General features: G+C 40.1%; 1 protein-coding gene and 1 long non-coding RNA gene across 38 annotated transcripts in view; one reads left to right on the top strand and one right to left on the bottom strand.

The window, feature by feature from the left end:
• Positions 1-2,722: 2,722 nt before the first annotated feature.
• LOC103817005 (uncharacterized) lies at positions 2,723-5,371 on the bottom strand. The gene is made up of 2 exons (XR_001990700.3): positions 5,240-5,371; positions 2,723-4,681 (listed from the first exon to the last, which is right to left on the bottom strand). It is a non-coding gene; the product is annotated as an uncharacterized LOC103817005 (long non-coding RNA).
• A 72-nt stretch (positions 5,372-5,443) lies between these two features.
• Positions 5,444-15,946, top strand: part of SLMAP (sarcolemma associated protein) — an 86,310-nt gene continuing 75,807 nt past the window's right edge. For all 37 annotated transcript variants that reach the window (XM_050979543.1, XM_018915071.3, XM_050979557.1 and 34 more), the window contains exons 1-2: positions 5,444-5,530; positions 5,635-6,994. In XM_050979543.1, coding sequence (XP_050835500.1) covers positions 6,797-6,994 — 198 coding nt within the window. In that variant the 5' untranslated portion in view covers positions 5,444-5,530; positions 5,635-6,796. The remainder of the gene's footprint in view (positions 5,531-5,634; positions 6,995-15,946) is intronic.

Raw genomic sequence — 15,946 nt, 5'->3', positions numbered from 1 at the left:
AGGAGTTGCAAATATTAAAACCAAGATAATACATCTATACATACTTAAAAGAAAATGTAGGACTCCTGGATGCACTGTTTCCTTAAGGCCCATTAACAACATTTGTTTATCTATCAAAAGCAAACAGCTAAAAATTAAAGTATGCTTTGATCATTGGAGTAATTTTCTAGACAAAAGATGAACAAACATATAACTCAGACAAAATTATAACACACAAAATTATCATGGTAATAACTTGAGATATAGCAGCCTTCAGTTATCAAAGTAGCAAAGTGAATGTTAGATACAGTTTGAGATAGGAATGGGGTTCTGCAGTGTGCAGCCTCGGGCAGGGCTCTGTGGGGAGGTTCTTGCTGCCTTCAGCTGCTTCAGGTATTTTACAGTGATACCATGCAAGACTCACGGATTTTTCAAGTAGTTAACTCCTAAATTCTGTAGATTACTCTTGATAAAAAGACATGACTAAGACTGAGCTTAATCAAGTTCAACTCAGTGCAATGAGTCTCAGTGGAATTTAATTTGCTGTTTCCATTTAAGAACTTAAATGGCCTGGCCAAAAGCTTTTATCACTTGGTTTAAGAAAAGATTTCATGTCACTGCCTCTTATAAGCCTTCCCTTGTTTATATTCTTGCTGTCACGGGCAAACCAAAATTTTTAGCTATTATCATCATGCACGTCCTTCTAGTTTTTGCTGGTCCCTTCTTAAATTTCCATGTGAATAAAAAACTCTAAGTGTATCTATGTGAAATAATAAGAATAAAGTACTTAATAAGAGTGACACATTTTATTAAGTAAATTATAAATTAATTTAATTATGCTTAACAAATAATCTTTTGGCAAAGAAAGTTAAGAGAACAGACATGTGATCCCTGATAAAAAAGGTACAGAAAAAAAGGATTCTTACTACTGGAGATATTCCCAATAAACAGTAATTCAGAAAGATTTTCACTTAGCCATTTTAAATACATTTTAGTTTTGATAAAATGTGATTCTCTCCTTCAGTTGAGAAAGCAAAATATTTCTGCATGTATTGTAACATTTAGCAACATCTGAGTTTCTTCTTCAAGAAGCATCAATGCAGGACAAAAGCCAGACTTCAGAGTTGGGAACCACCTGACTGAGAGCATTTTCATATAACTTGCAATGAAGCCTCATAAAACACCGAGGCTCTGCATATGGAATGTGCCCTTACAAATCTCCAGGAACCCTGCCTTGTTTTGCAGAAATACAGCCATCTGTTAATATCTGGAAGGGTTTGGACAAGAGACACTGCTAGAAAAAGCATGCCCTTGATGTCAGTTGCTGGAATAAAAATGAGAAAAGGCCTATGTGGGACAGCTGGGTTCTAAAGATCCACAACTGCTCAGCGTTTGAGCCTGCCTTGCTTTCTCCCATGCTCTATCTTGCTCATGCAGCTGCGATCTCCCGGCGCTGGCCTGCGTCTCTCAGCAGGATGGTTTCTATCAGGTAGCAGCAAATGTTGTGTTGGCTGCTGGCTGGCCAGGCTCCATCAGCTTCAGCAGGGAGTGACTGTGCAGACTGCTCACATCCACAGAGAAACACCAAAGAACTGCATAAACATCATCTGCTCATCTCATCTTCCACTCCATCCCCCGCCTTGAGATTTCAGTTTAAAGCAGTATTTTATTTGTATTTGAAAATTATATTTCGTCTAATAAATACATTCAGTTAAAACATATAAACACATGCACAAAAAAAAGTCGTAATTATTTTTAAAGCATTTTTTCCATTTTTCAAACAGCCACAGAAAACATCAAATATTTCAATAAGTCAATATTAGATTGACTGTTAAATTGATATATTAATAGAAAAGCAAATAAGAGCTGGTCACATGATGACTATGGTCTGCTAAAATGATAAAGCAGTGAAAATGCCAGATATTTCAACTTGCCTGATTTAATTTGAAATGAAAAAACACTGCATGTAAAATTAATTATATATTAGTACAACATTTATTAATGCTATGCATGTTACATTACGCTTATGTATATATACCAAATACATGTATTATCATCATACTATGCAAGGTACATTGTATATATAAACAGATAGGATATATAGCACATAATAAATAATAGATTTTAAATCATTGTATAAAACACTCATATTTATTACATAATCTAAATTGAAGAGTATATTCAGTATATGCACACTACATATATTACATTAATGTAAATATTATGTTGGTAAGACACTCATTTGTATACTGGATAAAAGTATCCTTTTTTAATGCAAACCAGAAATAGGAGCAGGGAAGGATCTGAAAGAAAATTGAATAAATAGAGTACCTACCTGACAAGAGCAGATTAAACTGGTGGAATTGCCTATTCTCTCAAAATTAATGCTGAAAGATAATGCAATTATTTACATAACCAGTCAGAGAGTTAAAAGATCACAAACAGAAAATAAGTCTGAAACCAAAGAACAATAATAGCACTAAAATAAAAATGTGTAGCCTCTTCACTAAATCTGGGGTGATAATTGGAACCAATTTTTTTAACTCTGGATAAAACTTCTCTGAAACATTTCCTTACTTTTCACAGCTTGGTTCAGAATGTTTCAGAAGCCAGAATCTAGATGTTTTTCAGGTATGCACATGATCTATCACAGCTGCATTTCATCCTCCTGAAACAGACACCAGCTCTTTAGGGGATAAATGTGACAGTCTCCTAAAGAACTCCCTTTCCCTTATCCAAGATGGCTATGGAGCAGGCTCTTTCTGCCCTCAGCGACGATGGCTATCATAACATTTTCATGACTTCCTGCCCAGAAGAAGGAGGGACAGAGTTGGCTCCTGCTGCCCTTACCTAACATGGCTGCGAGGTGCTCTGCCTGCTTCAGCTGTGTGACAGCGTTTGCAGAAACGAAGCAGGAGCAGGAGATGACACTTCCTCCCTCCTCCTCCCCTTTCTCCTCCTCCGAGCACAGCACAGCAGCCAAGCGCTTCACACACAAATCCTCACCCACCTGTTGCTTTCCACAGTTCTGGGATGGACACTTTCTGGTAAGCAGCAGGCACCTCATAAAATACCCATACAATAATTGTATCCTCATTTCAGAATGCAACTGCTTTCTGTATTTTCATCTTAGCCTTTGACTCTGCCCCTGATAACTTCTGAAGTCATCAGGCAATTTGAAATAGGAGCTGCAAAGCCTAAGGGATAACTACACCCACGCAGCTCCACTGAGAGCTGGCACTCATGCAGAGAAGGAAGGGTCAAATTAATGTCCTCGATGAGCAGTGGGTACAGCTCAGCTGTTACGTGAGCCATTTGGCAGTGCCCAAGAGAACTAGAAAGGCACATACCATTGCCATCTACTTTTCTCATACCATTGAGTGAGCCTGTCACAGTGGGATTTCTCCAGGGGATGAAGAAGGGTTCAGGAGAACATAATATGCTAGTTTAAATGACACAGTTATATTATATTATTATGTTATTATAAATACTTAGAACATCAGAGAAATGTATCCACTGCTTATATCTACCTGATTCTCTTAGGCCCTATGGATGTTAATGGATCTTTCTCATCTCTAATTTTACTTCCAGTCTCTTCTCTCCATTAAACATGCACACAAAAATATAAAAAATGCTCTCAGAAACATTCTTTTCATTCCAAAACCTGTAATACCCTTTGTCCCCATTTTTTACACTTTGCAATTCCAAAGTGCTCTCAATTATTTCTACTTTTGCAACTCATTCCCTCAAATGGAATTCCTAATGGACCTAAATTTATTCTCACTTTCTCCATCTTCTTTTCATACCTTTTTTTCTCCCTCTGATTAGTTATAGCACCTTGTGTGCTGTAAGCAACAGCCACACTGAATTTCCACTTATTAAAAAAATTAGTAAGAGCAAATTATGATTATATTTATCAGAGTAGTACAATCTCATAAGCTGATGAAAGCCATGAAGTGACGTGCCAGATTTTTTTTTCCCTGTCAGGAGAATTAAAACTACGGATAAACAGTTCTGAACATTCCACCTATCAATTGTTTGTTTTTGTCTTCACAAAATCAGACTTGTCTTTAATCTTGGATTTCATTTCTCTGTTTCAAACACAGATGCTACAGCCTGGTTTTGCTGTTGTTTTCTCACTGGATTGTTGGAAAAAAAGTAGTCTGTCATGAATCAAACTCCCTTCCCCAAATCACAGTGCAGTCAAAAAGAAAGGAAAAAAAATGAAGACAGCCCTGAGATTTTCCTGTCCTACAACTAAGAAAGCTTTGTGTCATGCACTGCACTGCCTTACCTTGACTGCTGCTTTTCCCCTCATCCACTGCTGAAGTGCCTGGCCCAGCCGCACTCCTGTCCTCCACAGCTGCCAGCTCTTTCTGCCATCTCCCATATCCCTAATCCTAACACCCTGTCACAAGGTAATTATAGTGCTGGCATGACCCCAACATCTATCTTACATCAACAATTCCCACTTGTTTGCTTTACAGGGAATGACGGAATTAAAAATGTATTTGGACTGGAGAGACTCGTTAGGCACCAGATGACCTTGACAAGTGACCTTTCCTTGGCTTCTAGAAAACAGGCATAAATATGACCTTGGATGATGCTCCGTGGCGTACTGAAGGAAGACACAGCAGTGACCCCACCTCAGTCCTGTCCCTGCAGCCAGTGCTCCAGGAGACCCCCTGCTCCAGCTGCCAACCTGCAACAAGACACGGCAAACATGGCCAGCATTCCTCCGGCCCCAGGACCCATCACACCACACCGCGGCTCCCGAGCTTTTAAACTTGGATCATAAAACCACCAGACGCACACAGGGAAAGCAGGAGGATGTTCAGGAGACTCCTGCAGTTTCACATGCAAGCTCTGCTGAGAATGTGTCACCCCAGCTCCTCCTCTGAGCTCCACCCTTTCACAGAATCACAAAACATTCTGAGTTGGAATCAGATCATCGAGTCCAAATCCTGGCCCTGCACACGGTGCCCCAGGAATACCACCGCGTGCCTGAGAGCGTTGTCCAAAAGGTTTGTGAACTGGCAGTCTTGAGGCCATGACCACTTCCCTGGGGAGCCTATTCCAGTGCTCGACCACCCTCTGCATGAAAAGCCTTCCCCTACAATCCAACCTAACCTCCCCTGACACAACTTCGGGCCATTCCCTCCCCTTATTTATAAGGACTGACGGGCCCCGCTCGCCCCCTCCCTCCCAGAGCGGAGAACAGCGAGGGCAAAGCGACGGCACAGGGCCGGGGCTCACTCACCTCAGCGACCTGCCCTGTGCTAGCACGTCCCAGCCATGCCCCTCCGGGAGGAACTCCAACCCTCTCCCTCTCCCCCCACCCCTCTCTACTCCCGGCCCAGCCTGCCGCCCCCTCCCGCGCGCCCGGAGCGGGGCGTGGCCCGCCCGTGCCGCAGCCTCACCGCCCACAAAGCGCATGCGCGAGGCCAGCCGGTGCGCACGCTGCCCGCCCCCGGCCCCGCCCCGCCCCGGCCCCGCCGCCGCGGCCACACCGGGAAGGGCTCCAGGCGCTATGGCGGCGGCTGCGCGCAAGGTAAGGGGGGAGTGGGGCGCGTCCCGTGCCGCCCGCGGGGCCGAGGAGACGCGGAGGGACGCGCTGAGGGAGGCGCCTGACCCGGTTTGTTTTGGACCCCGCAGGTTGGAGGAAACTTCCCGCGGCCGGTGGCCTCCTGAGCGGCAGAGCGACCGAGCGGGAGCGCCCGGGCCCGGCCGCCAGGCCTCTCCCGCCGCCGGGGCAGCGGAGCCGCACTGGGCGGGCGGAGAGCGCGGGGGTGCGCAGCGGGCCCGCCTCATGCGCAGTCACCTGCGAAGGGGCTGAGCGGAGCCGCCGCCGCCGCCGCGCCCCGCGCCGGGGGCTCCTGGCGGGTACTTCCCGGGGCAACCCCCACTGCCCGCCCCTGCAGAGCCGCCGCCGAGGGACGCACACCGACCCCGCCGCCAGCCGGAGCCACCGCCGGGGAGCGACCTGTTAGGGTACCTCGCAGGCCGGCCCCGAGAACCCTTCCCACGCGTTGGTTTGTCCCCGGGAGAAGGCGAGTTGGGAGCCTCTCCATGCCTTATCAAGTTCCTTATCTGAGCGGCTCCCAGAAGCTGTAGAGCAGTTCAGCTTTATCTGGTGTAAGGGAGAAAAACAGTGTAGCTCTCGCACTCCATCCTGTATCGAGGACCACCTATTCTGCTGGGGTTTAACACACGAAGATGGTGAAATGCGGATTGCTGGCTGAACCATTAGATCTCTGTTGTGGAACGAGGGCTTTGTATTCGCCTTCCAGTTCCTGATCTGTGCTGTGTGTGAGAGGACGCTTATCTTTCTCCTTCATCCCCCTTCCCTAAACCTTTCCTTGCTTCCATGTTGCATTGGTCAGACTTTTGGTCAGTGTTGTTTACGGAAGGGGAGGTGAAGAAGGCAGTTGAGGTTACAAACAAAAGTACTTGTATGACTCATCTACTTGGATTTAAGACATTGTATCCTTCTTTCACGGGGCCTTTGCTTCCCTCTGAAGGACTCAGATGCTTTTTCCTGTTCTTCCAGAGGAGGATGGATTGAAAGTTGTACGTTTTAGACTTTTTTTGGGCCACTGCTGATATTATTAAAAGACATAATGGGACTTTTTCACTGGATTATTGCCAGAATTAGTTTACACACTGATACAATGAGTTGTTAGGCCTCTGATGATAATATTTGTCCTGCTTTAATATAAAGTTGCTGTGGAGGTGTTTTTAAAATTGTGAGGGACAGTCTGCATCAGAAGAGGCTCTCTTCATCTCTGGTTGGTGTGGCAACCACAATCTGTCCTCGATGCCTTCAGCCTTGGCCATCTTCACTTGTCGCCCGAACTCCCACCCGTTTCAGGAGCGTCATGTCTACCTGGACGAGCCTGTCAAGATCGGCCGCTCCGTGGCTCGCTGCCGGCCAGCCCAGAACAATGCCACGTTTGACTGCAAGGTGCTGTCCAGGAACCATGCTCTTGTCTGGTTTGATCACAAGACAGGCAAGGTAAGATGTTCATTTAAAAACCCTGAAACTGCTCATTTGTTCCAGCAAGTCCCTGTAGATTGAGGATCACTCTGGTTTTGCTGTCGTAAGTTGCATAGGGCAGGAGTAAGATTTGTTTTAAAGCAGTAACTTTCCAGGTAAGTTGGTAATTTCTTACTAAGCAGAAACTTTGAATATTATGAAAAGCATATGAAGCTAACAGTTGAAAAGGGTTAGTTGAAAGGCTTGCATGTGTCTTATTTATTACTGGAAATTAGGTGATTTTGAGGTGAGACATGTGAATGTGAAAGCACATTGTATGGATATAGTGGTGTCATAGCATTTTTTTCAAATGTGGAGAAATTACTGTTTTATTGGTGTGTGAAAATTGATTGTGAGGAGCGTTGAAAAAGGGATTTTAAAAAGATATTGTTCTTGTTTGGCACTCTTCCTACTTGTCCTTCTGAAATTTTGTCAAATATTTTGTTTGGTTCCAATAGGAGGTTTCCTACTGGCAACAGGAGTGTAATGGATGGCATTCATGATATAGTCTTATTGTTAGTGAAAATGGTTTTAAAATACGTCGTGTATTCTTAACTGTTCCTCTCTCAAGTCTGGCCGTCTTGTTAAGCAAAATTGAGGGGTCCTGCAGTGCATGTTTTGTCCACTAGGGATTGAACTGGGACAAGTAAAGTTGTTTTACTTAATGACTGTCAAGTTAATTTTAAATATCCAGTGAAAAATAACAAAGGGCAGACTGCAGTTGCTCAGCACTGTTTTCTTTTTCCAACTCTATTGATGTTATGCTCTAGCACTTAACATATTCTAAGTCAGATGGTTTTTAGCTTCACACCAAGTCCTCCAATGAAATGCAGTCAGTGTAGCTCTGGATTTTAAGCAAAATATGGTCTGTAACTCATGCAGCTTTTTTCAGTAGTATGACACAGCATGAGGAGCAGTACAACGCAGTACAAGTTCTTAAACCTTCCATTGTTAACTATCCTATATTATGCAATACTTGGACGTGATGGGACAAGACAAGCATTTAATTTCTTAAGGCTGGATTATGGCTTTCAAGTTACCTGCAGGTAATTGTGCAAACTGCTATCTGTATTAAACGTTTAATTAAGCATCTTGCTTTGGCTCTACTGTGTATGTGATGTGCATTCTTGGATTCTAGAAAACTTAAGTGCTTGAAATACTTTCAGTGTAGTCTTTAACCTTTCTTGTTTAATTCAACAAAGTAAAATGTTCTGATTTATTGTGCTGTTTTTAAATTACAAAGCATTATGCATATAGCTTTTTATCAACATTTCTTACGACTTTCAAAGACTTTAAGACCCCCATGTGCTCTATTATGGTTACAAATATGGTCTGTCATTTTCAAGATGGTTAATATGAGAAAGCACTGAGTGTTGAGCAAGTCTAACTGATAGACAAGCTTCAAAAAAGATCAGCTATGAAAATTTTTGTTTGTTTTTCAATTTCAGTTAGCTTTGGCTTCTCTAATATAGGTAAAAAAATAGTATCCTTACTCATTTATCTGTTTAAAAATAGCAACTTAGTAGTAGTAGTAGTAGTTAAAAGGATTGTATTTGCTAGTTTTTGAGATAACATCATGTGACAATTTGACAGAGGTCTGATGAAAATTGCCAAGGTGGGCATCTGTAGCCATAGTAAACAACTAAAGAATGGCTTTGTGATCATGCCCTGGAATCCACTCCTATGGCATGTTAGATGTGGTGTTGTGAAAGGTTTAAAGCACAAGTATAGCAGTAAGGAGAATTTCAGATTCTGTGCTTGTTTTTTGGCTGTATGGACTGGCTTTTGAGCTGGTTGAGCATCGGAATGGTAAATCGTGAGACGGTTGGGTGGGGAAATGCACCATTAGAAATAACAGGTATCAAATGCTGTTGTGAAAAGGCAGGTAGAAGATACTGATAAATACAGGCTTGATCTTGAATCACAAGAACTGCTTAAAAAAATTCTGTGGTGTTTTCAAAATACAAAGAAAAATATGTCAGAACGTTTACGTGCAGGAACATCTATTATCATTGTTTACATAACTGCTAATAAGCACATCTCATTTGGGAAATTGTCATTATCCTATCAATGACCTATATTTAAACCGGCACAAATTCTCTTTGTCACAGTATTTGTAAACATTTCGTAGAACCTTATATATAGGACATTCATCAATTCTGGATTTTTCGAAAGATAGAAGACCTTAAAATGTTAATTTAGTAATGAGGAAAACCTTCAGCTCTTTCAAAATAGTTTGTTAATGATCTAGGACTACAGTTTCATAAGCTGTGGACTTTGGCAATACCAGTTTCGGGCATTACCAGTCACTCAGTACAGGCTCTGTTGCCTCTTGAGCTGCCTTTCAGTTATACTTTATTACTCTTCTTTTTTTTTTTTTTTCATGAGGGCTTGGTGTTTTATTTTGTTTAGTGAATCATGTGAGTGATCCTGTTTACTACATAGTCTGTAAACAATTTTGTCAGTATTATCTGTAAATAGGGGTAGGACCTGAAGAGAGGGAGCATTAGTAAGCTATGTCAAGGAAAGTAGTACAGAATTTTTTTCCTAAGGCAGAGGAAGGTATAAGCTGAAATATGTTGCATAAGTAGACCAAGCTGAAGATAACATGTTACTTACAGTTGAAAGATGTGAATATTTATTTTGTATCAAGGCATTTTAATTATGCATGGAAAAAGTTATTTGCCCAGGGAGATAATGTCTATGTAACACCGGCATTATTAAGGTTCAAAATAGAATGACTTTTCAAGATCACCAATACATAGCAGTTAAAAGAACTGCTTACTTAAAGCAGTACTTAAAGCTAGATCTGCTTTTTAAAGTATTTTAAACATAATATGTAAGCCTAAATATGAGTATGATAAAGGTGGAAGGAGATGGTGGTGGGATTATCTGTACTTGGACTTTTTCTGTGCATAGTAATATTTTTAAAGAAATCTGGTGCAATGCCTCTTCCTGTGTTTGTAGATACAGCATAATAACTCCTAGTTAACTAGTGGATTTTCTATGCAGCGATAACATTAGAATATTATAATTAGAATTCATTTTGGTTTTATTTTTTTAGTAATTACAAGTTAATGAATCTGGGTTTTTTTAGAGGTGCCTGAAAAAGTGACTCACTAGATACGTAGGATGTAGATGTTGTGCTGAGTATGGAGTGTTCCAAAAAGTGTGAATCAAAGCAAAAGAAAAAGTGGGCTATACTTCAGAAAATCTAAATGTGTTCAGCTCGAATCTCACTGCATATGAGAATAAACTCTTAAAAATAGTGTAACTGAAATAATCTTAAACTTGTTTTTTTGGGTTTTATTTTCATTTCTAAAAATAAACAAGTGGAAGACCTTTGAGAATTTGTATGTGACTTCCAGGCTGAAATGCTTCTGACAGATGTAGAAGCTTTTAGTAGAAACCTGAAGCTTCCTAACAGATATCCAGGCTTTCAAAATCTGGAATTATTCAGTACCTGATGTTGTTGTGTTGCTATTATAAGTACCTTTTATAGGGAATTCTTTGCCACAGTTTACCAAAGGTTCTGAGAAACTGTGATAAATAAAGTATTTTCTTAGATCAAAAGAACCCCAAAGAACTAGTCATTTTTAATAACTGAAAAAAAAAAGCGTTGGCACAAGTTGATGTGTTAATGGTAGCTAATCCTGTTGTTTTCATTTAACTCAGAGTGGATATGAATTGAATTGAGCACATTAATATCTTGGTGATCCAAATTCTAAGTACTATATTGAAATCCATAGTCCCCATAATAGTAAATGAAATTTGTAAAAGCTGTGCATTATGACTTCTAGACTTAAAATATGTGAGATAAGAATACTGCAAAATACTTTAAAAAAACAAACACTCAACAGATTCCCCCCCGCCCCGAAAAAATTCAAGAAGAAAACCCAAACCCAACCAATCATACCAAACCCCAACAACTCCAAACAGCCAGCCCAAAGGCACAGCCAGTTTAACGTCATCTGAAGGACACAGTGAAGTTGACTCTAGTCTGTTTGGGATGGCACCAAGCCTGGGAGTGTTGGTGTGGTGGGGCTGAGTTGATCTGCTCAAGGGCAGGGCTGCCCCCAACACGGACCTGCAGCGCTGAGTGAATGGGCAGGCAGGGGCCTCAGGACAAACACGGGGCTGCACTTGGAAAGGAAGAACCCCTTGCAGCTTATTAGACCCTGTCTAGCATACTGCATTTCATTTTGGACCACTAATGCAAGAAATACATTGACAAACAGGAGCTGAGATTAGATAGTCTTTTTTTGCTGTATTGTACTAGGGAGTCAGGTAAATTGATATGAAAGAAAGCAAACAAAATTAGTAAAGAGGAAATATGTTACTCAATATTATGTAAAATGTTTTGTGGATATCAAGAACTTGGCCTGATTCAGAAAAGCACAGAACATTTTCTTTGGATGCTCTGCTTGTTCAGAAGTATTTTAGTAAATTTGTCTTAAAAAACTAAGTGGGATGTGAAAAATGGTATTTAAAATTGTGGGGTTTTGGTGGGAATTTTTTTCCCTGCTGCTTCCAGGAGAGAATCCTGTGTGCTACTCTGACCTACTTAGTGCTGATCTATGTAAAGTGTGTTTAGTTCCCCATGTATCAGTAGCACTTATTTTGATAGATACCATGTCTGTTATTTGTTTTTTCCTCTATTATATCTTTTCAACTTTCTGTTAGGATTGTTGTCCAAGAGATGAACAAATGTTTTATTTTTCAGTACTCTTGATGTTGCTGTATGCTTACAGTCTGCAGTGGAGACATTGTCTTCAAAACATTGAATGTTTCCAAGGGCCCTGGGGAACTGACCCGGGATTTGCTGTAATGCACTAAGGTGAAACTCCAGTGCTTAGGTACTTCTGGTAAGAAGTTAATGTCAGGCAGCCCTCACATACACCTGTTAATATTTTTATGTAAGTGCTTTTCACCCTGAATGAACCATCCAATTTTGTACTGATATGATCGTGAGAATAGTATGGGGTAGGGAGCTCGTGCTTTTGACCAAGTTCAGCCCCATGGTTTTAGGAGCTGGTGTAGGAGTGCAGGCAGCCATTTATAGTAGAGGTAAGGCAGTGCTGACAAGGATTTCCCTGCAGAGATACCATCTAGAGCCACTGCTGCAGAGTTAATACTGTAATTCTTGGAGCTGATCCATTGCAGTCATGCTGCATCTATCCTGAGCCAGGAACACCAACACATTGATTAGGCTTTAAAAACAAACAAAAATCCCTTTTGTATTTGCAGTGAATTTTTACAAACCTCAAATGAATCAGGTTACTTAGCTGGAATGAAAGCCAGTAAATGTATTTTCCTTAGATCTCTTATGGGATGGTTTGGGTTTGCTCCTGGTCCCAGACTTATAAATGCAAAATCTTGCTTTCCTACATTTTCATTATATAATAAGTTGTTCTTGATTTTTTACTTTTTTATATGTTAGTTGGGCAATCCAGTGATCCTTTGCAGGTGGATTTACATGGCACTGGAGAAATACTTTGATTTAGGTTTATTTTCTCATTTTTCTTAATGTGACAGCCTCATTTGCTTATTTATCTAATGAAAGTAATTGAATTTATGTATGCTGTGAAGGGCCATGTGGGTGAGGAGTGTCTGTGTCACTGTGTGCTACTTTGGTTGTGTTGATTTGAGTCTGATCTAGCTAGAATTCTGCAAAATGTGTGGATACATACTCAGCTGTTTTGTTGCATTTGGATTTTGTAATTTCTTTTAATAGATAACATAAAGTGAAAATGATGAGTGTTTTTGGAACCAGGACAGTGAAAAGGAAGCAAGAATGCTGTCTTCATCCCTACAGCTAGCAATTTTACACTCTATTGCTACTGAATTATATGACTATTTGTTGTCTCTGGATTTTCTTTTGAGTAGCGTCAATACTTGCTTCCTGTTAATGTTCACTTGCAGAGAGTTTGGATTATCCAAGAGCTCTGAATTTTGTTAGATCTTGCTGTGACCATGCATTAATTTCCCAACTTGTCTGTCTTTTCCAGAAACGTTTCTGCTTGTGGCAGAATTTTTGGAAAAAGGCTCAGCATTGTCACATTTTTGTTGAATATAGACAGGGTTTTTTTTCAGCCTGCTCTAGGAATGGGAACATCAGGCTGAGAGATGGGTTGGACTATACCCATCTTGCAAGAAGACATATCTCTCTGCCAGAGGCCCAGAACAGTTTCCTCCTTGAAAAGGAAAATCATTGTGCTGGAGCCAGACAATTAATTGGATACAATTTTCCTGTTGTGTTGTACCAGACTTGTGTGTGATTGAGCAATGCCTTAGAGTTTATTTCAGTCTTGAGAAAGTATAAATAAATTATGAACTTCCAGCAGGCTTATAATAGAAAGTCCAAAATCCTGTAGTAGCACTGTAGTTGAGTGGAAAAACACAGAAAATGCTAGCAGGAGTTTGACCTTTTTTTTTTTCTTTCTTTACTTTCATAAAAAATAAACACAAAAAGTTCAGGGATTAGTCAAGGGTAGTTTAGGGCATTTATAAGGAATTTATTAGGAATTTATAAGATCTTTGTAGAGCTAAGAAACATTACAGTATTGATAGTTGAACTTTGGTGTGTAGTGAAGGGAAATAAATGTTATTCATAGAACTTGTAGGTTATAAAACATTAACCAACCATTGGAAAGAATTGACAGTTAGATGGGCTCAGTTGCAAATGTCCTAATAGTGTAAAATTTGAGAACTTGTAAATAAATACAAAAAATAGTGACAATATTGTGCTATGTTAAAGTAAGTTTTTCCCCAGTAGGAACACCTTTAGATTTAGTTTTCACATGATGATTCAAACCTGTTGGAAGTCTTCAATACAGAAAGCATACAGTGTTTCATATATATTAAAACCTATATAAGAACAGAAGGGTGATCTTTTGCTCTTGTGTTAAGATAGTATTGAATAGAAACCTAAGAATTAACTTTATTGCTACATATTCTCATAATTACACTTGTTGTATTTCTTCCATAAAAATAAAATGAATGCAAGACCTTAAGATAGAAAAGTTATAGCTGCATGTAACCCTGTATTGAGTAATACCCTTTTTAAAGGAAGGAATAGAAATGTTATGTTTCAAATCCAGAATGAAAAGCTCTGTAATGGGCCAGATAGATATTGGTACAGCAAGTTCTTTTGAAGACATTTGGTACTGGCTGCTGCTATCTGCATATGTCATTAGTCTTATCTGATACGGAAGTTTTTGCTCCTAAATGGAACTTTTCCAAACTTGTTCCTTTTTTGGAAGTGGAGTGAGCTGAAGTTTAAACCTTGATTTGTTTAAAACTTAGTCTTGGCCATAGTATCAATGTTCTGTAAGTGGTTTTTTTGCTTGTTTAACCCCACCCCATCAGAGTTTGATGATTATGCCTTGCTTTTTCTGTTTTTTGGTTTTTTTTTTTTTTTTTTAATTGGTTCTCTTGAAGTGTAATACTTAATTATATAGGTTGGAAGCCAGATCTCTTGGTTCTGCAGAGCTGAGCATTTAGCCTGCCTACCTTTTAATATCCTGGTGACCTTTCCCAGTAACTTGTGGCACAATTAACTGTCATTCTCGCCTTTTTTTCGTTGTTAGCTGTGATAGTTAAGGCAGAACTTATGGGCAATAGAATTGCAAATCAGTTTCTGTAGTATTACTTGTGATTTTATTCTGCCATTGCTGGGTTTTGCACTTTTGCCTACTGTTTCCAGGTGCTTGAAGAATCTGAAAGCTTTCAGGATAATGAATTATTTGTAATTCTTCAAGGTTTGAACTCTGTTATTTAAAAAATAAGCTTTGTTGTTTATATCTGATTGTGAAAGAATCCATTCTGCAGCCAAGTTATTTTTGCAGGTCTGTGATCTCTGTAGGTAACTCCTTGTTGTGTTCTTGTCATTACAGGGATTCCTCTTGCTGGATGCCAGAGGAATTTTTAAGGTTATGTCAATATTAACACATACTTTTAAGGGACACAGAATAAACTTGATGACGTTCCTTTTGTTTCTATGGATTCCAGAACTTTAAGTCATTAAATAGTTAGGGTGGTATCTACTTTGAGTGAGGTTACAATACTGTGAACAAGGGCAGCAAATCCTATGACATGGATGAACTGGCAGAGGATTACTAAGGTTGGTGTGTACCCCAGGAGATTGTCCAGTCCAATCTGCTGGTCCACAGCAGGTCTAATGAGTTGGGGTTGCTTGTGGACTTGGTAGAGAATTTTGTGTACAGAATTAATCCCTACTAGGAAATAAGCTTCTGAGGTCAGTGGCAGGCATATTAGCTGGTAGATTAGCCTGTGTTGCTGTTATCTTATGTTTCTAACTTCCAGTGTATTCTAACTATGTATAGTTAGAATTTAGGATTATGCTTACCTGGAGTACTTCTTATATAGTGTAACTTAAAATTAGTACCAAAATGTGTCAGGTAAATCTTAAAAGAATTTCTGGAGGAAAAGAAGCACTAAATGAATGACATAAGAATGTTCCTAATTCCATAAGGGTGGAAATAATACAACACTTTCACTTATAGCTGTCAACCACTACTTCCTTTTTAAGAACTCAAAGGGGAAATTTTTTTTTTCGGTCTTCCTCTTTAAGGACCTTTTGTAGACTGCATATTCCAGCACTTGTAAGTGCCAGGAATACAGATTGTCATGGAAAGGGTATATTTGTTTTTGCAATCTCAGTAGCTATTCGATGTTAGGTAAAGCTGCTGGTTGAGCTACTTAAGGAGAGCTTTGGTAGGTGTATAAATACTGTCAGTGACAGTGAAGGCCAGTGATTTGGTCTATGAACAGAGCCCTTCCTATATAATTAAGGCAATAAGTGATAGGCTGCTATTTATATTAATAATATGTTACCTATAACACAGAAAGGCATGTGGATGTTCTAAGTCTATTTGAATGCTCTTTACCCATGGCGTCATTCTGATCTTT

This window comes from Serinus canaria, chromosome 12 (genome assembly GCF_022539315.1).
Source record: "Serinus canaria isolate serCan28SL12 chromosome 12, serCan2020, whole genome shotgun sequence".
NCBI classification, from domain to species: domain Eukaryota; kingdom Metazoa; phylum Chordata; class Aves; order Passeriformes; family Fringillidae; genus Serinus; species Serinus canaria.
The sequence above is the reverse complement of the archived record's forward strand: the minus strand, read 5'-3'. Positions and strand labels throughout refer to the sequence as shown.